Source organism: Sebastes fasciatus, chromosome 22 (assembly GCF_043250625.1).
Source record: "Sebastes fasciatus isolate fSebFas1 chromosome 22, fSebFas1.pri, whole genome shotgun sequence".
In the NCBI taxonomy this organism is placed as follows: Eukaryota; Metazoa; Chordata; class Actinopteri; order Perciformes; family Sebastidae; genus Sebastes; species Sebastes fasciatus.
Window position 1 is genome coordinate 5,380,318 of NC_133816.1, and position 27,523 is coordinate 5,407,840.

Consider the following 27,523-nt stretch of genomic DNA (forward strand, 5'->3'; position numbering starts at 1 on the left):
TAACAAAATTGTGCCTTTCACGTTTGGGTTGGGCTCTAAAAAAACTTGCTTAATTGTTAGCAGACACCTGAATCTGTTCAGAAATCAAATTATTTTCATTACTGTTCAAGTAGTCTGTGAGTAATGAAAGGTTATTTGGTGTTGATACAAAGATGTCCCAGTTGACCCTGTTCTCCCCTAGTACAACTGCTGGGATTTCTCTCAAACCAGTACACTAATCTATTAATTTAAACTCACTCACTCTCTCACAACACTTTTGCAGATCATAAAATACTGTAATGGGAGGTTCTACCATTAACCAGAAGAACAAGACATTAAAGGCTGTTGCGTCATTACGACTCAACTCTGTCATCAGTACAATGTTGTCAAATGGAAAAGCACTTCCTCTTTCTGTATTTACAACATACAGTTCACTCATTTTATCTCTCCGCTCTTGAAGAGGGAGATGTATTCACAGGATCCCTCTAAACTATGAGGGGAGATTGAATTACAACATGAATCTACACGCTGTGATTCAAATTGGCACATACGGCAGATCGTAACCTGACTTTTCTGAATTGTGCAGAGGATTATTTCAGATTCGTTATGGTGGAAAGGGATGGTTGTAATTCTTGTTTGACAGCACTCAGGGTTCTGCGAGTTTCCCTCGTGGATGAACTGGAAGGACGGATCGACTCTCTGCTGGAGAGCTTAGTAAGTCGGGAAGTGTTCACTCGTGATGACCGTGAGGAGGTGTTGTGTCAGCTGGGGCCCCGGGCGAGAGTGAGAAAGGTGTTGGATATCCTGGTGTGTAAAGGCGAGGAAGCAGCTAGGATTTTTCTCTCAATTAGCAGTCATCATCAGCAAGAGGCACAGACGCCCTCCAAAGAAGTCAACACAGATCAGCCTCAATCCATAGGTATGCAATTCAAACCAAAGTGATGTCATTGCTTCTTTTAAGATGAAAATAATGCCAAGAGTCATGCCACTTAGAATAGCAGTGCATTGTTCATATAAACAGCATGGCGTTTCATCAAGCACTATCAAATGATCGTGTTCATAGGTTCTTGAGTTGACATAAAGGAAGAAGTGTTAGAGACAAATTATATTAATCTCATCTTCTTCTGCAGAGTATAACAAAGTCAAACGAAAGCATAAAGATGTCCTCACGCGCCGGAGCGAGAGCATGCTCTTCTACAACACTCGACACGGAGAGAAAATCCTTTTTTCCGAACACTACGTCAATCTCTTGTTGGCCGACGGACACCAGGGATTGGATATAAAAAGACACGAGGTGCTGACGTTTGGACAAAAGCGACTATCTTTGCAGCAGAAGTCGGCGGTGCACAGGAAGATCGCCCCGGCTGAACTCTTTTCGAGAGCAAATGGGAACCGTCCAGTCAAGAAAGTTCTGGTGTCAGGGGTGGCCGGCATCGGGAAAACTATCCTGGTGCAGAAGATGCTGTTTGATTTTGGGGGAAACAAGGGCCATCTTGGATTTGACTTCATCATCCACATGACCTTCAGGGACCTGAATCTGATCGACAAACCTACAAACTTCCGGGACCTGGTCTTGCGTAAGAACAGGCACCTAGCTAAGGAACTGGATAACATTTTAGCCAACGACGACAAACTGCTGATCATCTTAGACGGCTTCGACGAGTTCAGACACTACAGGAGCTGCGACGTAGACGCGTTTGTGACCGAGCCGGATGAAGACGCAGAGGTGGTGGAGGTCTTCGGGAGTCTGATGCAAAGTGAACTGCTGCCCAACGCTTCTGTCATGCTCACAAGTCGACCAGCGGCCATCAACCACATTCCGGTGGGCTGCATCGACCGCTTTGTGCTCATCACTGGCTTTTCCTTGGCTGAAGTTCAGGACTTCTTCTTACGTTATTTCCAGGACAGCGCCATCACTGATCGCATGTTCGCAGTTGTATCAGCGAATGAACTAATGCTGACGCTGTGCTACATACCTGCATTCTGCTACATCGTGTGCTGCATCCTCAAAGAAAGCAAAGACCTCTGCGGAGAGAGCCCCAAGACCATGACGGACATTTACGTGCAGTATCTGGTGGCCTTGCTTCGCTCTCACACTCGAGCGAGAGCCGAGACATTTCGTCAAGAGCAAAGAGCAGGGGCCGACCAGCAGCTGTCTGACGTCGTGCTGAAGCTGGGTCGACTCGCCTTCCAGAAGCTGATGGAGCATCAAACACTGTTCTACAGCAGCGACCGAGACGTTGCAGCGTTGGAGGGTTGCAGCCTTGTTAGCACCTTCCTTGACAAAACAGTGGCACAAGAGCCCGGCTGCACTGAGGAGGTTTACTCCTTTGCGCACCTTACTGTTCAAGAGTTCTTCGCCGCCGTTTACTGTGCAGTGACGGATCACCCTTTACCTGATGCATTACAGAACACCGCAAGTCTCGGGGAGGGGTCCAACAGTGGACATTTGGACCTCTTCAACCGCTTCCTGTCTGGAATCCTCTCCGAACGCAACGCTAATCTTCTATCAAGGCAGGTGGGGCTGAGTTGCCACAAAGACAAAGTGGACACCTATCGTCAGAGAATCATCAGAGAGCTTACGATGCTCTGTGAGAATGGGGCCCACATCCTGAACCATTTACACTGCCTGTTTGAGCAACAGGACCCCTCTTTGGCCCTCGCCGTGCAACCAAAGACACTGCAAGTTAATGTTTGCGATGAGACACTCTCCCAAATGGATTACAACGCCATCAAGTACTTCCTAAACCTTACAAAGGGCCAAATATTAGAGTTGGATCTGACAGGGACGGGAGTAAACGCTAAGGCACTTAGAGATATTCAGCCCCTGCTGCTCAGATGTAACAGACTTTGGTGAGTGCCAGGTAAAATCTGGTTTGCTTTGTCTCATTCTCTCAAGTCACTAATCCATCATATGGAGTGTAATGCGGCGTATGCGCTAACTCCACTATTTCATTTTGAAGGCTTGGAGAAAACACGCTCGACATGAACACAGCTCAGGTCATTGCTGAAGTGCTGCAAGTGTCAGAATGTATAACCCACCTCGGGTAAGATGTCAATTGATTTTACCGTTTTTTGTTAATAAGAAGAAAACTAATATTTATTTTGAGACAATAAAGAGTCACCCAGATTATGTTTCCCACTTCCTGTTTTAGAATTGGATGGTCAGACATTGGCGATGAGGAACTACTGGCTCTTTCCAGTGCCATACGGGTGAACAAAAAGCTTGAAGAGTTGTGGTAAGAAACTCACGTCAGGGTGCCGATTAATAGGGGAAATGAAAGTCTTTCCAGAATTGTGGTTGTCTGAAACTCTGTTGAAATAAGGAAGACTTAATTAGGCACAAAGTGGTGCTAGATAATCTGAATAAAAAACATTTAGCACCAATTATCTGGCCCCTTTCTATCAAAAATGTATGTCACATATGGGATAAAGAGGTTGAATATGAAATCGGAAATTTTTTGGGGGGAAATTTGTGTTTGGTGGATTATTTCTCTGTTGTTACAATGCTAATTGGCATTGTATTTTACATCATTGGCAAGCCTGTTTATTTACCTTCACAATGATGTCCAGCTTATAAGGATCATTTATCTTGGGCGCTACCCACATAATCAGCTGTGCTGCTCATCCCACAAATGCATGATCCTTACAAGAATTATTGTGAAGGTAAATAAACAGGCTTTCCAACCATGTAAAAAACAATGCCAATTAGCATTGTAACAACAATTCAATTCAATTCAATTTATTTTTGTATAGCGTCAAATCACAACAGAAGTTATCTCAAGACGCTTTTAACAACAGAGAAATAATCGACAAAACACAAATTTCCAAACTTTTTTTTCTGAGTTTATTTTCATATTTAATGGTTTGCGGATTTATTCACGTGTAAAATATTTAAAATATTGTTCAGGATATGTTACTCTTACATGTGCTTTCACAGGATGGAGGGTAACCGAGTGAGCTACAAAGGTCTGCTGTCTCTCAGTGACTTGACCCCAAATCCTCTGAAAAAAGTTGTGTGAGTGTGACTTTTTTCAACAAATTCTAATCCATATTTCAACAATTTAAGTTTTCTAAAGCTTCTGTTGATTCCCTTTTTGTACAGAGCAATATGGAACGACCTGACCGACACAGATCCAGAGTCCTTTTGCACCCAAGAAAGCATAACCGTGAGCTTCTCAGATGACGATATGTGGGGAGCGTGGGGGGAATGGGTCTTCAAAAGATGTGAGGTCAGCAGCAACGAGAAGTTATTGATGGTGCTCCACAAAGTGTGCAACATATCGGTCCACTGCTTAGAAACCCAGTGGGCGAAGACTTTCTACAGGCAACTATCACAGCTTGTCAAGAACAGAATTGAGTGCTGCACCGAGGACGACATGTGCAAGAAGCTCAAAAAGTTTGAGAGCATTTTGGACCTCTGACAGACAAGAGGCCTACTCTAGGAGTTATATGCCAGATATTACAGGTCAAATGTCTGTTTGATGCTGAATGTTTTCTGTGAAACTAATTGATTGTGGAGGAGAAAAGATGTCAAAAACTCGTAATGGCCAGTACGGGGGTCGAACCCGCGACCTTGGCGTTATTAGCACCACGCTCTAACCAACTGAGCTAACCGGCCATGTGACATCGGGCAATAAACATGAGTATAAATATTATGTACTGCACATATTCCGATGGTTATGCTGTACAGAGAAAACTACCTCTGTTATAAAACTGCAGACAGGTTGAGTAGTTGTGTTTTTTCTCTTCCAAATAAAATCACATGCAAGTAAAACATTTTTGTTTTAATGTTACACTAATAGACTATGTCCTAAAACCTATTTGAAACGTTTATTTATGGAGACAGTTTATGAATGAATGTGATTGACTGATATTTCTATTTATTTCAAATGTCAATGCATATATTCCTTGTGTATTCCGCTGTTATATATGCAATGTATGTATATATATATATATTTTTACAAAGTCGGTTCATATTTATGTAACTTGTGCACAATTGTCAATAAAATGTTGAAACCTCAAATGCACACAACGCATATTTTGAATGAATGAATGAATGAATGAATGAATGAAAGACTTTATTTTGAACATAAAAATAAATAAAAACAGATACAAAATAATAACAAACAAAACAAGAGTAATATTGTCCAAAAAGGAGTAGGTAGAAGTAAAACTTATATTTCCCTACCTCTTCCTAGCTTCTTCTCTAATAACTCATATATCATAGAATGATAATATAATATAATATAATATAATATAATATAATATAAAAACTATCCCAGATTTATTTACATCCCAAATTAAATATATGAACAGCAGTTTATTTACAACCCACATATTCATCCGGAGTTTAAAAGTAGATATAAACCAACCTTTAACACAACTCTTATCATAACTCTTCCTCAACCATATACCTCTCAAAAATATATTTGTTTGTATAGCTTTTTAAAGGGATTTATATTTGTGCTCTGCTTTTATTTTGGAGTAATTTCACCGGAAGTTCTTTCAAACTGCTTTCCCTGATTCTGATATGACGCAGTTATTCTGCGACGTCTCACCACTGAACGAAGTAATGCCGTTCGTCTGAAGTTAGCTAGCAAGCTAACTCGTTTTATGTTATATTTGTGTGTGTGCGGCGCGTCAAACTAGACTGTTTCATCATCTCAAACTGGGTGAGTTCTTTAAATTATGATGCCAGTTCGACATATTTTGAAATGCAGTGGGCGTGACTGCATATTTATTTTAAATACCCGCGAATTGACGTGCTAGCTTCAACAACTTCTAATCAAGGCCTATAGAAGAAGGATGGGACACTGGTTTGGGGTACAATGTGTATTGCGCATGCGCAATATCCCCAGCATATTACGCATTGATGACGCGTGACCCAGCCTCCTCTCCATAGGCCTTGCACTCAATTGGCTAACGTTAGCTAAGCAGAGCCCTATTATACTTTGTTAAGAGTTGCTCAATGTGAAGCTTAACGGTGTTAGCTAGCCTTAGTCTTATTAACTAGTCTTATTATTAACAGTAACTGTTGATGCTATTAAAGGGGCGTGTTCAGCATTGACTTGTGGATTGTGCATTTGACTGTGTGTGTGTGTGTGTGTGTGTGTGTGTGTCACGTTGATCTGTCCACTAACAGTCTTTATAAGAAAGTACATGTAAATGGACACAGTTAAGCTTATTAATTTTACTATCAAAAGAGCCATATTAGGCAAAACAAATAATAAAAAAATCTGTCTAGAGCCACAAAACATTTGAGCATTGTGATGAAGGTAAAATAATTTCTTCTGTCTTACTAGTGTCAATGATAAGAGCGTTTTTGTCACACCATTCAATTAGCCAGTCAACATTACACTGATGCAAACTGAGTTACTGACTTGTGTTGCAGTCTCACCCACAGGATGATTGACACAGAGAGGGGATGTGGTGCTGGCACAGGAGAACCCAGCAGTAAGAGCAAGGAGACGGAAAAGAAGAAGAGGTCCCGTGTCAAACAGGTGCTGGGTGATGTGAAGAAGCAAGTAGAGTTCTGGTTCGGAGATGTCAACCTACACAAGGACCGCTTTCTCAAAAAACTCATCGATGAGTCAGACGATGGATGTGAGGGGCTATCAATATCAATAATACACTACATTCACATCAGCCAGAATGTTTTCTCTTAAACATTGTACTAAATGTGATGTTTCTTTTTAGATGTTGATATATCTGTGTTGGCAAGCTTCAATCGAATGAAGAAGTTGACAAGTGACACCAAGCTGATTGCGAGAGCGTTGAAAAATTCATCTGTAGTTGAGGTACTGTGAAGCTTTTTTATGATTTTGTTTTTGGAAAATGTTTTAATATTTGAGAGGTTGTCTCCAAACTAATGTCAAATGAATGCAATGAACTCAAATGTGTTTCCATTTTGTTTCAGGTTAACTTAGAGGGAAATAAAGTAAGGCGTCAGCTTCCGGTCGGAGACGTACCAAATGATGTCGACAACCGCACAGTCTATGTGGTAAAAGCAGTTTTATGTTCTTATTTTAATTCAGTTTTCACAGAAATGTCTTGACTACATTTACAGAAATAAACAATAATTGCAGTGCAACATGTACATTTACTTTGAGTCCACAAAGTTGGATGTTTCCTCAGAATTGGAAATACACCCTACATTGAGCTCTTTTCTGATTCACAGACTAATTTTCTGGTTATTTGACAAATGTTATATGCCTGCCAGAATGAAAAACAGTCTTCGATCATAATATAATACATTTCTTGTTTCTTTTTTTTCTTTTTTTTTTTACAAGGAACTTTTGCCCAAGGATGTGACACACAGCTGGATAGAGAGAGTGTTCACAAAATGCGGGAATGTGGTTTATGTTAGCGTTCCCAGATACAAAACCTCTGGCGACACCAAGGGTTTTGCCTTTGTCGAGTTTGAGACAGAGGAACAAGCACAGAAAGCCATAGAGGTGATATTATTATTATTATTATTATTATTATTAATATAATACTATTTCACTGTTTTGTGATAATTCAGTCAGCCCAGCGTTTAGCAGGAAGAAAACTCATGGAAAATGTTGATCTTTCAAACAGATGCTCAACAACCCCCCTGAAGATGCTCCCAGGAAGCCAGGGATTTTCCCCAAGACAAAAAATAGGAAGCCCCTCCCTCTGCCATCTGACAATCCACCATCAGGTACAATTAATTGAAATGCATTTATTTTGCATAAGCTATAAACCTAAAATCCCTGGCTCGTGAGAAATCTGATGCTGGTATAATATCAAGAAAAAGGCAGTTGGTTTGTTATATTGATCCCCATGTCTTGACATTCATGTGCTGCAGGTGAAGAAGAAGAGAAGAAAAAGCGAAAGAAGAAAAAAAAGAAAGAAGGTGCCACAGCGCAGACTTCTGCCGAAGAAGCCAAAGAGCAGGCAATGGAAGCAGAGCCGTCTGAGGCAAAGAGGAAGCGCTCAGCAGCGGAGGATTTTGAATCGGAGGTCGCCGGCACTCTGAAGACACCAGACAAACTGTCAGAGAAAAAAAGACGACGGTCACATATGGCAGAGGGATCCGAAAGTGAAGTGCCATCTAAGATGAGGAAGACGAGTGAAAGCGAAGGAGAGAAAGAGAAAGATGTAACAAAGACTAGTAAGTTATCACAGTATCTGCTGGTCCATCAAGATACAATTCTTTCCTTTTACCCCTTCCACTCTCTTTGCTTTTTACTTTCACAATCTAAAAAAAAAATGAAGTGTAATGATGAGTATGTACAGCAATAAAACCACGAGGTAGTTGTGTTAACTGTGTTATTCCCCTTTTAGATCCGCCCACTAAAGGTGACACAGAGCGAGGTGTTGAGGAAGGGAAAGAAAACAGAGAGGATTCAACCCTGAAAGCAAAGAGGAAGAGAAAAAAGAAACACAAAGAGAAACTGAAAATCGGGGAAGAAGTCATCCCACTCCGGGTTCTATCGAAGTAAGATCCCACATCCCTTTTTCCTTATGTATCAACAAGAACGAATTAATAAGTGAAAACCCCTTAAGAACTAAAATAACTTGAACACACTGATGGATATCTGTGTTCCTCTTTCAAGGAAAGAATGGCTTTTGTTGAAGGATGAGTACCTGATCTTGCAGAAGCGCAGCATGAAGTCCCTGAAGAAGTGCATTAATAAGATTGATCACAAGGAGCACACAAGTGGAGCTCAGACAATGGAGACAGACAATGATCCTCAAGATGGAAACAGTGAGTTTTGTCTGTTTTTTTGGTATGTTTTAGCGTTGAAATGCTATTTTCCCAAGCCCTTCTAAAAACATTTTCCCAGGTGACCTGACGTAGGCTTCTGCTTGATGACGCTCCTACATATACATTATAAAACACTATTGGTGCTTAGACAAGATGCATACATATACAATATACATAGTTGCTTAAAATCATTGCCATAAGCAGGGGTGATTTGCCTCTTTTTAGCAGTCATAATTAAACCAATTTTGATATTCCCATGTGTTGAAAACAAAAAGATGTAAAGATATGTTATAAATCATATACTTTTTCTTTAAAACTATTTCAGAATTTTCACAAAACTGGTACATTTCAGTGCTAAACTGTTGCACTTTAAATGCAATAACATCAGTGAAGATGACATGAAGACAGTCAAACCTGTCCTCCCAACAGTATTGACATCACAGTATTACTCCGAAAACATGAAATCAAACTTAATGATAACGAGTTGTTCGTAATATTTAACATCTTCTCACAAGAGGACTTTACAGCTGTTGATTAGAATACTTGTACACAAATGGTTCAGTTCTGTTTAATGCAATAAATGTCGGTTCGTGTGTTTCTTTCTTCTAGTGGAGAAGAGTAACAAAAGTGAGAAAGAGACTAACATAGGCCCTCAGTTTACCAGTGGTGTCATCATGAAGATTACAGACAACAAGCCGCTACCAGGGAGGAAGTTCATCAAGGTACAGTCGAACTCTGTAGCCCGACTGGAAATTATCATCTGTATTCTGTTATCAAATCATAAAAAATGACTAAAAAAAATCTACTTTTCATGTGCTGATGTTCAAGTTGAGACTTATTAGTACCTATTCCAGTGTGCACATTTTCATTTTTGAAATAATTTCCATGACTCTTTATTGGAAGCCGACCTATACATTGTTTAGATCTATTTGGAGTATGGTTGTCTGGAATCTCATTCCACATAGATCTGTAAGATTATTAACCAAAGTGTTACCTGTGCTTGTTTGTGGTTTATTTTGTGCAGGATGCTCTGTGCAAAATATCCCCAGTGGCGTACATCGACACCTTGGACGGAGACGCTGAGGGTCACATCCGCTTTCACACCCCGGAGGACGCTAAAGCCGTCAGCGACGCTAGAGCGGAGCTACAGAAAGAGCACAGCTGGAAGCTCGAGATTCTCGCAGGTATGACTTTTTATTCCCTTATTTCAAGCTAGAATTATTGGTGCTTATTACACGGCTTTGATGAATACTCTATTCTGATTGGTCAATCACGGTCTGTTATACATAGCAACGGTCTGCTATAAAGAAATAACGTTGCTATGGACGCAGTTCTGAACTCAGACTCTGGTGGACCGTTTTTGTGTAAAATGATTGATTTCTTAAGTAAGTAGCCGTGTAATAAGTGTAATAATGCGCAGCTAGCGGGTCATTGTTTTGAAATGAACCCCTTCAGGGCGATGCAAGACCCCTCCGCATCACCCGGTCAGGGTTCACAATAAAGACCGGCTCCCTGCACATTATCCCTTACATAGTTAACAGTATATGCACCTCTAATCCTCTCCAGTTGAGGAGAGGATGTGGATGACTGAGCTGGTTTTCATAATTGATGATGGTGAAAATAATTTATCGAGACAGCGCCATCAGCCTGTGTTTTTCAAAAGGTTCCTTAAGAATTGTTAATTGAATTTGGAGTCACGAGTAATAATATTAATATAATAAATCTCTATTCAATGCCTTTTTAAAGGTGACCATGAACAAAGGTACTGGCAGAAGATCCTAGTGGACCGCCAAGTCAAGCTGAATCGTCCGAGGGAAAAGAAGCGGGGTACAGAGAAGGTGAGATCACCCGTTAAATATTTAACTAGAAAAATACATACACATACATGTTACTGTGCACAGTAATACATTATTGATTGTGCTATTTTGAGTGTGCAAACAAGATGTTTACACTAAGTTGTATCAGCTCTTGGCAAAATGATGAGAAATCCAAATAAAGTGATATATAATCATTAGCTGTGACATTGTAACGCAGACTTCATATACACTGTTGTATATGGTAATATTCAGAATGCACAAAGGATGGAGGAGTATTATCCTGAATCCATTTTGGATAAAGACTAATACCTGGAATAATTGTCATCTGCAACACACAGTCACATACCATCACCACAGTTCAAGCAGTGCCTCCTCCCTTTTGTTTATTTGCTATCACATTTAATTCCTTATTTTCTTGTCACACTTCAGCTCATATCCAAAGCCGAAAAAATCATCCTTGCCCGGGCCAAGGAGGCTCATAAGCACATCCGTTTCCAAGAGGACTGACCGCTGCCGAAGCTCGTTTTCGACAACCACACGTGTTTAACTATGTGGACTTTACATGATGCGATTCGAAGGGGACAGTTGATGTTAATGCGTACTTGGCTGGATGAGAACTGAACGGAGACTTGAAGTGTAAACTAGTTAAAATGTCCCTTTATGTTTTGTTTGCACTGGAGCGCCTGAGTTAATGTGGAATGCTGCTATGCATGTAGAGAGGTGAAGTCCATCCCCTTCCGGTGGACCCCATGGGACCTTAACTTGGGAAAAACATGTACGGTAGTCAACGATGACAGACAAATCATTTTTTTATCCCATTTGAATAGTGGCAGGAATTACACATATGATTGTTTGTCAATTTAAAACATAATTTTGTAAGTCAAGAAAGTGGCGGTTTTTCGTAATATCATTTAGTTTTGTGTGAAACCGCTCAGTGAGCTACATCTCTCTTCTCGCAAATTCTACGTCACCATCACTAGCTAGCTGGCTAACTTAACTATGTTGCGCACACAGATGAAACGTTATCTTATCTGATGTGTTTTATTCAGAGACTCCTGGTCTTTTTATCATCTGGGAAGCAAAAGAACGAACAAGACCTGTTGCTGGTGTGAGTACATCCCAGAACGAAACGCACAGGCATCGTAGCTTCAGCGAGAGACGTCACTTGCATTGTCACAGTTGGACATCAAACTAACTTTCTTGATGTGCAAAATTATCTTTTAAATTGGCATCAAATGTGTGATTAAAACGGGATCAAAAAAATATTTATCTCTCTCCGTTGACTACCGTTTATATTTAGGTCCCGCCATGGTGGTTCAACAGAAGGGGAGGGACTTCGCCTCTCTATTGACCGTTTGGCAACATTTTTTTTTTAATGGATAACTTTTTTTTTTTAAGAAAGATTCTGTATATGATGTAAATATGATTGATTTTGAAAGGTCTCCCAGTTAAGATGTGGACAAGTCACGGCATTTCCTTTTGAGGATATTAGCCTTTTTTGTTTTTTAATAAAATGTCATCATTTGATTAATACAGTGTTTATTGTTTGGTATTTATAACACAGTTGTGCTTTTTATAAAGTTTGTGAGAGGGAAAAAAAATGCTTTTCATAACGGGAATAATGGCCATTAATACAAGTTACTGTAGTTTAGATGGAGCGATGAAAAGTCAAACGCTGGGTCCAAATTATAGTTTTTGCAGCCTCTGCAAAGTCACTGGCTAGCAGATGCAAACATTTACACACCATTGATTAATTATCGTGAAAGACCCCATTTAGCTGTGTAACTTGTGAAAATGTGCTTCCCAAATAGAATATGAAATGCCCTGTTAAGTAGATTACATAACGCTCAAAATGAGTTGTGCTGAGGAGAATCAGTGAGATGCTTAATAGTATAAAAATAGCTGCCATTACATAATCTCAGTACTGTTTATGGCTTTTATTGTTGCAAAGGTAGAAACTACCTGAGGTAAGCTTAGCTTCTGTCAGAAGCCAAGCAGCTGCATAATTGTGGGTCCTGAGGGGCCTCTGCACAAATTCCATCATTGGCCCAAGTCACTCCTCTGTCCAAAGGGGAGGTCCAGCCCATCCTGGATTCTTCAGTCCCAGGGATGCTGCTTCCCAAGATGGAAAATTCTCCATTCTCAGCAGGAGTTGTCCTAGTGACATGACAGATGCAAGGACAGACTGCACCCTCCTGCAGGCTCACGGCAGACTTGGGTATGCAGTGTGTAATGATGGATCTCTTGGGATAGTCGTGGTCTTTACGGAGAGAGGGGAAGCTTCGCGGTGTGTCCCAAGCTCTGTAATCGTCCTTCATGGTAGATATTCCCTGAAAAGGCTTCTTGCTTTTCCCCATGGTATGCATAGAAGGCAGGTACGGTTGGGTGCGCTCGCAGTTGTGTGCCGTGAAGTCTGCATGCGTTGTGGAGAGGAAGTTGTCGTAATCCGCCGGTGGACTGGGTTCTCTGGCATTGCATCGGCAGTGGCGACAGTTCTCAAGGGACAAGGTCTTGAATTGCTGATCTAATTCGCTGTCTTCGTCAAGCAGTTCTTGGTTTACGTCCTGAGCCGGCTTTGGCTTCGAGGATGCAGAAAGCTGTAACGGCAGACCTTTGGTGTGGTCCACATGCTTCTCCCTGCGTATCCTGGGCTGCAGTGGATGGATCACATAGTCGCATCTGTAGCTGGTGAGGCTTTCAAAAGGTAGCGGTTCTTGCACGTTTTTAGCTGCAGCATGAGCAGAATTGTTCTGGTAGGTACCGTTTGTGACAACTAATCCTTGGTTGACCTTCAAGCCGTCGGGCAGTTTAAGTGGCTTCCGCTTGTTTATTTTCCATGCTTGGAAATTGTCTGAAATAAGAGAGTGGATTTGAATTAGGTTGTGTGTATTAGTTGTATATTTCTGCAATGTATGACTCAGATTGCTTACCTTTATACACTGATGTGTACCCATCCAGCACGGACGGCATCTGTTTCGGTACAGAGCATGGGGGAGTTTGTGGAGAACAGCTGCATTTCCCGGGGACTTTGGTTGGTTGCATCTTTGGCTTTCGGTCCTTGGGTGGAACATTGGGGTGGAGTTTGTGGGACACGTAGATTTTTCTGTAAACACACGTTAACAAATGATGTGAGATTTGCCTTTTTTTTTGTTTCTTCTACAGGTTTCTAAACACTTCCAACTTCCACAAATCCTCCCTATGCTCTGTGAATAATGTGCTAACCTAATTGCTGTCAAAATAGACAAGTTTCTTGTGATGTTCATCGCATCTCTGGAATTATTTTGTGTCCTGTTCAACTCAAGTTTCCTGCATTCCCCGAAGTAACTTTCACCACCACACCTGGGCAGCCTGGAGACATGTGGCAGCCAGCTGCACTGGACTATTGGCTCTAACTCTGCCTCACCATCCAGGAACATAAGTCCTCAAAGGTGAGAGGAACTTTTCACAGCTTAGCTTCACTAAGATGCGTCTAGACAAAAAACCTAAGATCTTACCTTAAAGTGGTATGGTCCACGCCCGTCCCCTTCAGTGTATGGTAACGGTCTTTATGACCTGCAACCACGGCCATGGTTGTGTAGCATTTAGGGTGAACGTAACTCGCCTGGTACTCTGTCATCATAGTGCCATTTGGCTGGCCTCTTTGATGGCCAGAGCTCCCCCTGCATGGACATCAAGGTTAGTTCACACTTTTAACAACAAGGCAACTGTGCTTTAACCTATATAAGACACATAAAGGCATAAAAGGCAATATAAAAAGGCTTAAATACATTAGGGGTCAAATAAAATAGAAGTTTTATCCTAATAAATATATCCATTTTGAACAATAACAAGTTAAAACTGAATAAAACACTGTAACGGATGTGGTCAGAAAGCACTTAAACATGTTATTTGACTTAAGTTTTCCATCAAAGATAATCAAGTAGTAGCCTATAGTTGTATTTCAGCCTATAATTTCAGAATCAGCATCAAACCCCTGCAGGAGTAATCACACATTTTCTGTCCCCAAAAAAATCATGTCACTATAGGTCACATAATTCCACTGAAAATAAATGACATTTTGAAAAATACAAGCAGGCCACCAGCTAGTGTTATGCATTCTTCATGAAAGCCCAACCCAAAATTGCAATCTTTCCAGAAATAAACCCTAAATAGATGAGCTCACCCCTTAGATGTGGCTAATGGGTTGGAAGAAGGTTGCTGCCTCATGGTTGCGCGTTTTGGCTTCCCGAGGCTCTGAGTTGTGTGCAGGCTGCTCTGTGACGCTGCGCTGCAGGCCTACATATGAATTATTGACCGGAGGAACACTGTGTGTTGAACGAGAGTCGCACGCAGCGGCCGAGAGCTTCTAAAAATAAACACCAGTGGATTACTGAGTGATGCGGGCCGGTTGTCAAGGAGAGGACGCTGCGAGGGATGATGCGCTTTTTTGGCGCGTAAAGAGGATTCCAAATCCCTCCTGAAGTAAGATAAGATAAGATAAAATGAACCTTTTATTAATCCCCGGAGGGAAATTCAAAGCAGCAACATCAGCAAACAAAGTGAAACACAGGAGAGGTATAAATGTATACAAAAATGATAAAAACAATTCAAGATTCAAGAGTTTTATTTGCCATTTGCACCTAAGTACATTGGAAATCTGAGCAGTTTACACCGTCAGCTTTAAGAAAAGAAAAAAGGTAGAAAAGGCTCAAGGTAATTACAGTACAAAATAAGTAGAACATTCATAATCATAATAATAATAATAATAGCGATATAAAAGACACAGCGTGAATGGGTGAACATAGTGTGTACAGACCGTCAATAAATAAATGTAGTATGTGCAATACATAAATGTAATATGTGCATATGTGCAGTCTATAAAGTGGTATATAGGATGTATAGTGTAAAGGAAGTGCGCCAGTGGTTAGAGTCCAAGATGGTTGCAGATAGTGCGTGTTTAAAGGCAGATAGTGCGTGTTTAAAGGCAAATAGTGCGTGTTTAAAGGCAGATAGTGCGTGTTTAAAGGCAGTTAGTGCATGTTTAAAGTTCTTAAAGTCCTAATAGTTGTCATATGGGGGTCAGCCTTGGTTGTGGAGCCTGATGGCTACCAGCATGAAGGACTATTATACTAGTAATGTGACAGAGAGTGGAGGAGCCACTTTAGAAAAATAGACAAAGTGGTTGATCCTCTGTGAGATTATGTTGCTTTTACTGCCTTTTTATTTATTTATTTATTTATTTTGAATGTGCTGAATATGCAGAGTGCAGTTGGGTGGTGCATTTTGCAACGTGACTTGGTCGCAGGACTCCATCTGTCACTTTGGAGTCACGTCCAAAAAAGAGAGACAGAGAGAGCGAGAGAGAGAGACTCCTCTACGTCATGGTTTTTTTTTTTTTTTTGGGGGGGGGGGGGGGGGGCTTTACATTGTCCTTTGATATTGCAATATATTGTTATTAATTGTTTTTTATTTGTTTGTTTGTTTTACTGACACAACAAACAAATAAATAATTACTTCTTTATTGTTTTCTTACATTTACATTCATTTTCTTTTTAAATATCTATATATTGTAATTTGCTTAATGAATATGTTTTTGTTTTTATTTTGTTCTTTTTTAATTTTTATTTATTATTGAATTGACGCTTTGGCAATATTGTTCACCTGACAGTCATGCCAATAAAGCAAATTGAATTGAGAGAGAGGATATAAGCACGTGGACAAAGGGACAAACCCACTGTGACCTCGTGAACTACACACGGATGTTGCATAGGGATTTTGCCACGCTCTGACGCACAAATGTTAAATTATGGATGATGGAATCTGCGACATTAAGGACGTTGCTGTGTTTGTCCACTAGATGGCGTCCAAAGCTTTAAAAACAGACGCACAGAGAGACCACCAGGTCCACAGTAGATTATACATATTTCACTTTGGAGTATTTTCTTTCAAACCTATATTTCAAAAATAAATAATAATCATATTTTGTTAATGTAGACAGTCATAAAAAAGCATTCGTTGCAATCTGAGATCAGATTAAATAGAGTTGAGTGAGTTTTTTTTAATTATTATTTTTTGTTCATAGCCTCTACAACAGCATAAACAAGAACAGAAATAAAACAGATGTGACAGGAGAGGTCAAGAAGCCATAAGCCTTATGCAACTTCTAATATATAAAACATGATTTAGCAAAATGCACGTAAATACAAGGAAAATAAATGATAGGGAAAAATGAAAAAGGAGAGAAAGAAAAGAAAAATGAATTAGACAATTTCTTGTAATATTTCTGAAAAGATTGCAAACTCTTGATCATTTGTACTTCCATATTTGTGCACCATGATATCTGAGGTAATAATGGCCATGTCTGGTTGTAGAAGATGGTTAACGTGTCTAGATATCAATATTTTTAGACTGACATTTCAGTACTCATTGGTTAATCATCAGCCATCATAACTATAAACATTTAGTGTTTCTTTTAGTAATTGTATTGATGTCAGGGTGGAAAAGTCCCTGAAGCAGCATTTAGACCTTGTGATACCAGCGGCCTCATAGATTGTCAGTTGCAGGGGAACTCTGATATATTACTCTTGTAAATGAGTTAACTAATTATGTGATTAATAAGAAAACACAGAAATGGAGTTAATGAACTGTGAAAGTATCAATTGTAGACTCAGACCTTCATGAATACCTGTTAAGAGTACCTGTATGTCAAATGCACATTACATTGGGTCACATTTATACAGTTAAAGTGAAATACAAGTACTGTCCAGCTGTAGCTTTTAATCATGGCTTGCTATACAACTACACCTACACAGGTGTTCCCAGTTATTCTGGCTGATTAGACTTCTGATGAGGTCAGAGGACTCAATCTACCAATAAGAATTCAGAAAGGGAAAGTTGTCCCACCCTAACAGGAGAGTGAGGGAGGTGTCAATCGAGCAGTCTTTCACCTGAGGAGGCCTAATCAGATACAATAATTAAAATCACCTGTGTGCATTTACTATCTCCAATCCTTTGCCTTTTTCCCCCTCATTATATGAAGAATTCTGGGAGTAGGTTTTGCACTCCAAATCTGCAGATTATGCAACAAAACAATAACTTCAGTGCCTTTATGTCACTGTCAACTAATGAATTTAAAGTGCTTGAGAATGTTAATTTGCTACTGACACTGTGGACAAACAAACATAATACATTAGCTCTCCTGGATGGATTTGTTTCCCTTTGTGGCAGTAGTACTAGTTGTTTAACTTTTTGCATGCCAGAGAGATTATAATGTCTGATTTTACTGTGTTAGATGAGAGAGCAGACATGAACTTGAAGTTTAGGAATGTAGAACTCTTCAGAGTTAATTTATAAATCTAATTATTGTAGAATATACTAGATTTTTTGGGAACAAATATACTGAAAAGTGCCCTGATAAATGCTGTCAAATCCACATTGATAACTCATCCTCTGTTCTCTCTGAGTGATTTGGAGTGAAGATCTTATTTTGACAGAAAAACTTTAAAATGCAAAAAGGCTGGGAAGATGAACCGCGAAATGAGAAGTCTGGGGAGGTTTATGGATATTTGAAGTCGTCCCCCATTAAGAATTTCTGACTGCATATGAGAAATGACTTCTCTGTTCAGTGTCACTCAGAATACATTTTTGGCATCTTGAAAGTGGTGAGCGGTGGAGAGGGATGGATGTCGATTTTGGTTCAAAACTAGCTCAAATTAATAGCAAAAGTCTGCACATTAAATTCAAAGCATTTACAGAGAGGGAACACTGTTGTATTGATGCTGTAAATGTATTAGATTATCATTGTGGCATTCAGACAAGCTGCTCAGTTATGAATGTGCATTAGAGTTGATGCAAAGTGCACAAATATTTAGACTAATTCTTCACTTCTGTCAGTATGTTAGATTATAACCCTGCAGGGATTTCTCATAAGGATCTGTAAAGGTTTTGGTTTTTTTTACCCACATTTCCCAGTTTTTGCCAGTATCATGTGGTGTGAATCACTGATGATATTTGTGCATTATCTACTCCAGTCGAAATGGATAACATCTTATTAGAAACACAAGGCATCCAACAGTACAGCAGCATCAGCATCTCTTCTCTCTGCATGATGTCTATTGATCACAAGCAATCTATAAGATGTGCTCTTTTATCACGTTGACACAGTTTATAGAGCGCCTCTATCCGAGCGCTTTAAAGAGTTTCGTGCGTTTTTACGCATAGCTCCATCCCAAAAACAATGTTGACGTTGCCACACATCGGCTGCAGAAAACGCAAATTCTTCAAGTATAAACAACACCATGATTCCATGAATGATTTATTATGTTTGCTGTCTTGCAGTGCACCTTATAGTAAAACATATATATATTTTTTTTTTTACAAAATGCAGCTAGTAATTTTCCTTTTACGGAGCTATAAGTTGAGATCTGACAGGAATAAGTAAAGAGGGACACAAATAGCCCACACCTCACCTCCATACCATTATTGACACACAGTACACCGGAACTGATGGACTGTAAAGCTGTGCAATATGCTGCCTTCCACTGTATAATTGTCTGAAATATATTCATTATTTCCTTTTTAAAATATTTTTTGAGAGCAGAAGTTTTGCAAAAAACAATCTGTATTTTTACAAGAAATATTTTTAGAATTCCATGAAATCCTTTTCTTCTAACATAAATTAATTGTTAAAATAGAGTCATAAACATCTAAAAAACAGAATAATTATCTTTAAAAAATGATCAAGAAAAGCTTAAATACAGATAATTACGATTGTGATTACAAAATAATACTGTAAATCTAAGACCATTTACATATAAATCACAAATGAACCATGTCATTTTTACATTTTTCTTCTGTCATTTTGAAATACAGACAAAAAAATGTAAAATTTCTTGAAAAAAACAAAAAAAACAGTTGTTTTTTTTACAATGTACTTATAGGTGCAAATGGCAAATAAAACTCTTGAATCTTGAATCCAATATAACTGCACTTCATGTCAATTTGTGCTCGACTGGTTGAGCGCAAAAGGAGCAGGTCAATAAATTATGTTAATGAGTCGTGGGCAGATTGGAGGCGTGTTGAGGGTGAGCATGCCTGCACCGTGGAAAAAAAGCTCCGAGTGGTAAAGCTGTCTCCAATGCATGCGCACTGCCGTGGATTTCCCCAGCCTCTCCTTCTACTTTATTGTGCATTATAGCAATTTCCTCTGCAGCAGACTACTGTGCAAAAAGGGGGGATCTCGGCGCAACAAGTTTTTGCAGGAGCCAGTCAGTCAGTCGGTGCAGGTTGACTTGGAAGTGAGGAGCTCCACTCATCTATTATCTGTCACCACTAGAAGTACGTGAACGCCTCGCGCACGCTGCCAGGGCAGGCGCATCTCACTCACACGCGCAGAACCATTTGTGTGCCACCAATTCGTGACTAGCGCGCCAGATAGATGCAGTTCGCGTCTAGTTGAATTGGAGTCTGCAGGAATCGTGAGAGGAGCATCTATAAGTGCGTGGTGGGTAAAGATGGAGAAAGAAGCGGTGGTGGTGCCACAGAAGCGACAACAACGTTGCCGCACAACAACAGTGCTGAACATCATCTCGTCTCTGTGCTCGGTGTTGTCCGTCGCCTTCTGCATCCTCCTGAGCGTCAACGCGGCTGATATTAACAACCGGGTGGTGGATTTGGAGAGTGGGAATGGACAGGAGCGCACCTTTATCCGCGCTCCAGGTTACTCCATGGATGATTTTAATTCATTGGTTGAACAAAGAGTGGATGATCTGCTCTCTCAGGTAAAATTGCCCTTGTTTTTTTATTTTTATTTTTTATTTTTTTTATTTAAGGTTAAAGGAATACATACACATACTTGTAAAGGGACATACAGACAGCAGCAACAACATATATAAACAAAAAAAAGAAACAAAAGAAAAAAAAAGTACTACCCGTTGTAATAGTGCAAAAAAGTGAAAAATTGCACTTGTTAATTGCATTTTAACTGCCTTTTAAACTGACACCAAATGCCCCCTAGTTTAATTTCATTGAACGCATCATGTGCATATGAATGAAACTGGTCTTCTTTTAAAAATTTCAGCGCTCCTATGAACATTTTGTCAAGATTCGGACTGCCAGACAAGCTGCACCTGAATGCAACTGCCCTCCAGGTAAATAAAACTACTTCCCATAATGCATTCTGGACATGTGGCTGTCTGCTGGATTTGAAGCATGTTTGTGTGACTCACACCAGAGTTGATGTGAGAATGAATGGAAGCTTTTTTTCATTGATGACACATGCCAGTTTGCCTGGAAGGTGTTGTTGATAGTATTGGGGGGGAGGTCTCTGCTGTGAAGGATGCAGACAGCTGACCGGCCATCACACTTAACATAAAGAGAGGTATTTAACAGCAGCCTATACATAGAAGTGCTGAGAGGTTGTTTGAACTGTCTGCTCACTTGGAAAAAAGAAAATGTTGAAATTCACATTTCCCGCCAGTAGATGGAAACATTTATTCCTTCAGTGTGTGGGGGTCAGCAGCATTCTGATCATTTTGGGATGAGGTTAGTCGGTGCAGCCAGTGTGGGAGATGCTGCTCGAGGATGTTGGAGGGAGTGATGCACAATTTGAGCCGCAGCATCACATTTTTTTCTGACTTTTTAAGTTGGCATTTATACTATTGTGCATCATTGTCAGATATCACAATGCTGCTCGTCAATGATTGACAGCTCCAGTAAGAATGAGAAAAGAAATGTCATAAAGAACCCTGCAGGTGTTTTTTTTTTACAATATAGATACAGAATTGCAACCTCATAATCTATAATTCTAATGTAAAGTTCAGATGGTTGTGTAGTTTAAGAGTCCATTAAGAATGTTTTACATCTGTAATACATCAACTAAGGGTTGTGGACATAACAGATTATGATCTTGAAGATCCATTTATTGTATCATATAGCATGTTTTTTTTCCATTTAATTTTTTTGGTTTAGGTCAAAGGAATATCATTAACTCTGTTGAATGAAAACCACGTATCTCCAATTTTGATGATTTTAAATTTGTCAGAAACTGAAGGATCCAGTGTACCTTAATTAGTTGAGAAAACTATCCTACCTCTTAAGCTAAATAAACCATTTAAAGAAACAACAACCCAACAGATGAAAAATGCTAAAAGAAATTCTTAGTTGACGAACACACAATTGATTAGTTGATTCAATCGACAGATATGTAAAACTGAGTTTCTCCACAAAGAATCACACAAAAGCACCGCTTTAAATCTTGTTTAGCAGAGATGTCCTCATAAGTCATTCAGAAATAAGTTATTCAGCATGAAAAAAAGCATAAAAATGACGAATCAACAAAAGAAATCTTAGTCGACTAAGACCAAAACGACAGATTAGTCGATTAATTGACTAAAAGGGGGCAGCCCTAACAATGGCATTGCTATAAAGCTGAAAACCGGAATGTTTTAGCTCATGAAAAGCTGACATTTTGGACTTGCATTGCTTTCGTAGTACAGTGAGGAAATGTGAATTTCCTTAGGACTCCACCAGATGTATATTTGAAGCGTTTGCTCGAAGCATTTTGTGCTTTTCTTTTTCATGTGAAATATTCAAACCCCTCAAAAATGCCTACAAGGTCAGCATCAGTTTTCAGAATACCAAACAGGATCCTCAGCCCTGCTCAATTTGGATAAAAGGAGTCCTTGAAATCAGAATTAAGTGTAATATCTTGCCTTTAATAACACGTCACTCTGCATGGCAGTAACACATGTGCTCTCAATGAGACACATGTGAACATTATGCTTGTTTCTGGTTGTCTGTATAGCTATACACGGCACCGGGTAGACTGGATGCTGCACGAAAGTGACATGTTTTCACAACTTTTTTAAAGCCTGATGCAGATAGATCTGTGTGCACATCACAGCCTCAAGTCAACTCCAGCTGGGAATGTAATACAATAAGGGTGGACATACTGTAGGTGTCCTCTCTGGAAAGGTCGTAGATGTGTGACAGTGTGCAGAGTAGCCTCGTGGTCGGATTTTTGGATGGACAATCCAGGTGTCGGAAAGCATCTGTGCTGCAGGACTGAAGTGTCCTTGAGGCAGGATGCAGGATCTGTACTAAAGCCAGGGACTGTTCTGCTGTTGACCTCTGACCTCTCTGTTGGAAGGGTGACAAAAAGATTCTCCAACCAGAAACAGAAACACTATAAAATTATCACTACATCTATCATAATCAGACATAGGTGAAAGAAGACTGGTGAAATAACCCTCCACATTTTTTAGTCTTCACAAGTGGGTTCATCAATTGCGAATGAGTCATCTGCTGAGTAGAAATGCCTGAATTAATGAGACACGAGTACTGGAAGTATTAACCATAATGAGACTCTCACAATCACGCTGCTCTCTGTTCTCGATCCCTATCGAATGTCTGCTATTTATTTGCTCCCACCGCATCTCTGTAAAGGGCAGGAATAAAACAATGAAAACATTTCACATCAAATGAAGCTCGGCGACCCCAAAGCCAAGGCGGCACCGAGCCCCATCTTGGAAACTGGCATGTGATTCAATTTTTTCGTGTCCAGTGCTTATCCCATAGTTTTTAAACTATGGTTACATAAAAAACACATATATCATCAGGATATTTTGAAGAATCCGTAGTGTATTTAATATTGTAACATTCCTGCAGTGTAAGTGTATTACACATGCAACATACTTTGTTAATGCTTTGGCTTTTTCGGGCCAAATCTCTTTATATGAATGCTGAATGGGTTCACTCAATATTTATCCTCTCTTCTGTCTAGGAGACAGCCCGTGGCTCAGATGTGGCTTCTTTTTTTTTTTTTTTTCTTTGAGGGGAAGACCGTAATGTGCTTTTCACAGTCTTCACTTTATTGCTGTCAAAGAAGATGGAGTGGTTGCAAAGACAGAGCAATGGTCCATACAGCTTCAGGATATTTTATGGGTTGTTTCTGAATCATATAGGAAGTTTTTTACCATCTCCATCTTTATCATAGTGAACCTGAAGTATGTTTTATTCATGCTGATGTAATTCTTGGTTAACGGAGGTGACGTTTCTTTGCCATTTGTCATTCTAACAGTGTCTGGTATTGCTGTCGTTTAGCACTCAGTTATTAGCTTCTGAGTGTCTAAAACACTTTGGCTGTGATTGTTTTTGGCCACACTAGCGTCTTGGCTCTAGGGATGTCAGTGTTGGTTGGGTGGGCAACCACTTTGGTCCAGACCATAGACTGTATATAAGAAGTGGAAGTGGAAGAACCGTGACGTCACCCATTGGTTTGTGGACTGCCGTTTTGAAGCCTTGAGTTCGGCATTTTGGCCGTCGCCATGTTGTTTTTTTGCAACCAGCAGTGACACGAGAGGGTGGAGCTAAGTACAACCGAATGCTGAATAAGATATTTTTAAGCTACCAAAAATGTTATAATTTACTTTCATGAACTGAAAACACACTGTGAAAGGGTTAAAGATGTAAGACGAAAAAACAGTCAAATCCCAGACTGGACAACGCCGTGGTAGCGACCTGTCAATCACAAGGTAGCCACGCCCTAAAGCATCCCCTGCTTTATGGTCTATTTGACTCTAAATGGGACCATAATTTACTAAATCAACATCATGCTGCATCGAAGAAGATTTGAAACTAGCTATTGAGACCATAAACTCATATTTAATGAGGTAATAAATCAAGTGAGAAGTAGGCTCATTTTCTCATAGACTTCTATACAATCAGACTTCTTTTTGCAACCAGAGGAGTCGCCCCCTGCTGGTTGTTAGAAAGAATGCATGTTTAAGGCACTTCAGCATTGGCTTCACTTTTCAGACCTGGGGGTTGCCGTCTGGTTTAGACTGAAATATCTCAACAACCATTAAAAAGGTGGCCATGAAACTTGCAACTAAAAGTTTAAACTAACTAAAAGTTTGTATCTCGACAACACTTCGATGGATTGCCGTGAAATTTGGTTTGGACATTCGTGTTCCCCTCAGGATGAATAGTAGCAACTTTGTTAATCCCTTAACTTTTCATCTAGTACCATCATCAGGCCACAATTTAATTTTGTCCAATACTTTGGCCAGTATTTTACAAGAAGAATGCTGAATAAGAAAAGACGATTGATTTTGATACTCTTTTTTTCACTGTTGGACTGAATTGCGAGTCTGATGATGTTGTTGTTGAAGTGCAATGGTAAATTTGTGAAGTACTCCTTTAAGTAGGGACCCCGCCTGCGCCGCATTTGCATGTTGAACCCTCGTCAGTTTGAAAAACAGCTTTTACACCATACATTTGGTGTAAATAGTCTCGGGCCTAGGGGGAGAAGCAAACCAAGTCGGTGTGAAATGTCTGAAGTCACACCCACTCAGCGTGCCACACCGTGAAGCGAGCCTCCTCCTAATAATTGTTTCATCATTGGCAGGTAGTTTTGCTTTTCATTTTTTTGTGTACCTTCTCCTCCCCTGTGAGCTGCATTCCACTCAGGGCTTGTTGTTTAATGGGACTATAATAAAATGTGCAGTCAGCAAGCGCTGGTGCTTTTGCTCTTTCCCTGTTTACTCACCCATACACCTCAACCCCCCCCCCCCCCCCCCCCCCCCCCCTCCCCCCCCATCTATATCCCCCTTTTCCCACTCTGCAGCATTTCTCGCTTCAAAAAGCCTGGCAGCTAAACACCGGCCAAAGTGCTCTTGGGAAAACATACAACTTGTAATGTGCGGGACTTTTGTTTTTCCCCACTAAACACCCCAACGTTGGTTGTCACAGGCTGTGGGGGCGGCAGGGGGTCATAATCAGCTGCTGTTGTGTCTTAAGATTTCAAAATAAAACCAGATGCAGCAATATCTGTCTGGCTTGCTTTGTCAAATCCAGATTTGATTCACTTCAGCAGAGGCGAACCTACACACACACAGCCCACAAAAATCCTCAACCTAATCACTCCTTTTCAACTCCTCGTGGCAAAGCTGGGCTCCAATCCCCCCTTCCGCCTCTCAAAGTGTGTAATCCCAGCGGCCTGATATAGTTACAGTTGTGCCAATCCCCTCCGATATCCTCAACTCAGTGGGCAACTGGTAATTAATCACTGACAGCTTTTGAATTTGGCCCTCTGTGTGGTTTGGTGCTGGGAGGTGCCCTAATGGCCATGTAATTACTGAGTGCTAGGTAAAGCTAAGCAGACTTCCAGGTAGCCGCTGCGGCCAGCTGCTTTTGGTTAGGTGAGTCAGGTTAGGCCGCCTTTTGTGAGCAAGCGAGGCCGAGAGCTGGAGCCTGGGAAGCCTTTTGCCTGGAGGCAACGGCGAATGGGCAATTATGATTTTGATTGCTGCTAAATTGCTTAACAGGGTATCTACATGTAAATCATGAGCGTAATGTACTCATAATAACATCTTGCAGGGACCGCTTTGTGCACGAAAAGCTCGACTCATTCAGCTCCGATTTTTTTTTTTACATCGCTCCCGATAAATGAACATGGCGTGATTTATCACGGTGAATCATCAGAAGTGGTGCATTTGCTACTAATTTTCAATTCTCACACAAGGTTTATTATAAAGGGCAGGATGCTGGAAATAGCACAGATGGTCTCTTTATACCTTTTGACACAGCAGGTTTTTATGGGAGATGATGAGGCATGCCAGCTGAAAGCACTCGTAATGAGAATGACTGTGGGGTTTGAAAGGGTGGCACACTTTTTTCCTCTTTTTTACTATACATTAACCTGAGGCGACACTCTGAATGGACGTGATTTTTATATGAGCTGTGATGAATGGATGGACGGACAACAGCACTCTGCTGGAGATTGAAGTACCTCGGGCTGGGAGAATGGGGACGGGGCCAAAGGAATGGAGGAGAATCGAAAAGCGCTCGTGCCTAATGGTTCGTCTCATGTGTCCTTGAACATTTCCTGGCGGTGGTTCTCCAAATCGTCATTTTGTGTGGAATAAAGTAGGAAGCTTGGAGATCCTGTCTTGGCTGCTCTATACGGTTACTACTTGGAGCTAAATGAAGGGGTTTCCGTCACCGCAACATAACGGCACACCCCGCAAATGAATAAAAGAATTGTCTCCCCGTTTTGATTTGACATGCATTTCGCTCCAAAAACAGGCCGCGTTTGTGAGAGAATGAATGTTTTCCCTTTAGGGTTGATTGCACTTTCTGCATCATCAAAGCATAAAGTTGGACAATGAGATTCAAACTGTTAGAGGTGGAGCAAAATTATTCCAGTGTGGTTTTGTGCCTTGAATATTCAATAAGCTCTTTGTCAATGGATGTCAGTCAAGTTGTTTGGTTACAGTCGAATGGTTTTCCTGGTGGATGTGCTGCATTAAATCTTCTTGGTCCTCTCAGGCATGATGTTTGAGGGAAGGTCAGACTCTTTAGTGTATCCAGTTGTTGGTTGCTCATGGAGATGCTGTCTTTTTAATCCTGCACGGAAGCACATTTGTTGTTTAAACATTGAGGAAAAGAATTAAGAAGAATCACGGAAGGGTCATTTTGGTGGCGGTGATACAACCTTACCCGTCCTTCCATTGCCCTGTAACCTCCAGTGTGGGAGGGGGAATTGGTTCCCTTTGATGCTCCTTCTCCCAGGATCCAGTGCTCCTCTGTCAGAGCTGGGTGGCAAATCCTCCACAAAAGACGGCTCACAGACCCTCTGCCTCATCTGCTGGCTGCCCTCTGACACGGGATTGAAAGTTCCACTGAAGTCTTCTTTGTGATGGCTTAAGTTCACCCTTCCCTTCCCAAGCCCACATATTATCCCTGACCCGCCAATATTCAAAGAGTCTTTAATAGACAAGGGGAACCTTTTCTGATGTGACACCCTTGTGGAACAGCTGGCCTACTGTTCAATATGGTGATATACTGTATCTGTGACTGCAACGGCCACTGAAATGTTTGTCACATCTTAAAGGTTCACTGTGAGGTTTCTGACCTCGTGTTGCGCTATGGGGCTGTTTCTCTATGAGTGGGTCCCTGTTTTCTTCATCTCGTGCGGGTGATGTGATGCACATTATTCCACTGAACTACAGGT

The 27,523-nt window shown here is 40.6% G+C and overlaps 4 protein-coding genes and 1 non-coding gene across 6 annotated transcripts in view; 3 read left to right on the forward strand and 2 right to left on the reverse strand.

Annotated features, from left to right (window-relative positions):
• LOC141760566 (NACHT, LRR and PYD domains-containing protein 3-like) lies at positions 1-4,994 on the forward strand. 2 transcript variants are annotated; one of them, XM_074623464.1, is made up of 6 exons: positions 1-898; positions 1,110-2,832; positions 2,943-3,026; positions 3,135-3,218; positions 3,920-3,997; positions 4,085-4,994. In XM_074623464.1, exons 1-6 carry the CDS (start codon positions 586-588, stop codon positions 4,401-4,403), a joined length of 2,601 nt encoding a protein of 866 aa, XP_074479565.1. In that variant the 5' UTR covers positions 1-585; the 3' UTR covers positions 4,404-4,994. The 2 variants fall into 2 exon arrangements, with proteins under 2 accessions (XP_074479565.1, XP_074479567.1); XM_074623466.1 differs by having other exon boundaries at positions 7-796.
• Positions 4,527-4,600, reverse strand: trnai-aau (transfer RNA isoleucine (anticodon AAU)). The gene has a single exon. It is a non-coding gene; the product is annotated as a tRNA-Ile (tRNA).
• A 518-nt stretch (positions 4,995-5,512) lies between the features above and the next one.
• On the forward strand, positions 5,513-12,061 carry larp7 (La ribonucleoprotein 7, transcriptional regulator). The gene is made up of 13 exons (XM_074623344.1): positions 5,513-5,654; positions 6,374-6,585; positions 6,679-6,779; positions 6,899-6,982; positions 7,272-7,436; positions 7,561-7,663; positions 7,811-8,116; positions 8,290-8,443; positions 8,562-8,713; positions 9,323-9,435; positions 9,738-9,897; positions 10,460-10,551; positions 10,960-12,061. The coding sequence occupies exons 2-13, from the start codon at positions 6,387-6,389 to the stop codon at positions 11,035-11,037; spliced, it is 1,707 nt and encodes a 568-aa protein (XP_074479445.1). The 5' UTR covers positions 5,513-5,654; positions 6,374-6,386; the 3' UTR covers positions 11,038-12,061.
• Positions 12,062-12,452: 391 nt separating this feature from the next.
• saxo2 (stabilizer of axonemal microtubules 2) lies at positions 12,453-14,836 on the reverse strand. Its single transcript, XM_074623345.1, has 4 exons — positions 14,693-14,836; positions 14,025-14,189; positions 13,461-13,633; positions 12,453-13,381 (listed from the first exon to the last, which is right to left on the reverse strand). The coding sequence occupies exons 1-4, from the start codon at positions 14,734-14,736 to the stop codon at positions 12,504-12,506; spliced, it is 1,260 nt and encodes a 419-aa protein (XP_074479446.1). The 5' UTR covers positions 14,737-14,836; the 3' UTR covers positions 12,453-12,503.
• Positions 14,837-19,563: 4,727 nt separating this feature from the next.
• The window catches only part of col25a1 (collagen type XXV alpha 1 chain), a 178,312-nt gene continuing 170,352 nt past the window's right edge, over positions 19,564-27,523 (forward strand). Inside the window, exons 1-2 of the mRNA XM_074624605.1 lie at positions 19,564-20,288; positions 20,588-20,657. Coding sequence (XP_074480706.1) covers positions 20,022-20,288; positions 20,588-20,657 — 337 coding nt within the window. The 5' untranslated portion in view covers positions 19,564-20,021. The remainder of the gene's footprint in view (positions 20,289-20,587; positions 20,658-27,523) is intronic.

What these genes read in the sequence shown, in the direction of transcription:
- LOC141760566 (XM_074623464.1), top strand. Translation starts at nt 586, where the DNA reads ATGGTGGAAAGGGATGGTTGTAATTCTTGTTTGACAGCACTCAGGGTT. An exon ending in AAAAAGCTTGAAGAGTTGTG is followed by an intron (nt 3,219 to 3,919) that starts GTAAGAAACTCA and finishes GTGCTTTCACAG; the next exon opens with GATGGAGGGTAACCGAGTGA. An exon ending in AATCCTCTGAAAAAAGTTGT is followed by an intron (nt 3,998 to 4,084) that starts GTGAGTGTGACT and finishes CTTTTTGTACAG; the next exon opens with AGCAATATGGAACGACCTGA.
- larp7 (XM_074623344.1), top strand. Translation starts at nt 6,387, where the DNA reads ATGATTGACACAGAGAGGGGATGTGGTGCTGGCACAGGAGAACCCAGC. An exon ending in ATCTGACAATCCACCATCAG is followed by an intron (nt 7,664 to 7,810) that starts GTACAATTAATT and finishes CATGTGCTGCAG; the next exon opens with GTGAAGAAGAAGAGAAGAAA. An exon ending in GAAAGATGTAACAAAGACTA is followed by an intron (nt 8,117 to 8,289) that starts GTAAGTTATCAC and finishes TTCCCCTTTTAG; the next exon opens with ATCCGCCCACTAAAGGTGAC.
- saxo2 (XM_074623345.1), bottom strand. Translation starts at nt 14,736, where the DNA reads ATGAGGCAGCAACCTTCTTCCAACCCATTAGCCACATCTAAGGG. An exon ending in CCATTAGCCACATCTAAGGG is followed by an intron (nt 14,190 to 14,692) that starts GTGAGCTCATCT and finishes ATGTCCATGCAG; the next exon opens with GGGGAGCTCTGGCCATCAAA. An exon ending in GTACACATCAGTGTATAAAG is followed by an intron (nt 13,382 to 13,460) that starts GTAAGCAATCTG and finishes CTCTTATTTCAG; the next exon opens with ACAATTTCCAAGCATGGAAA.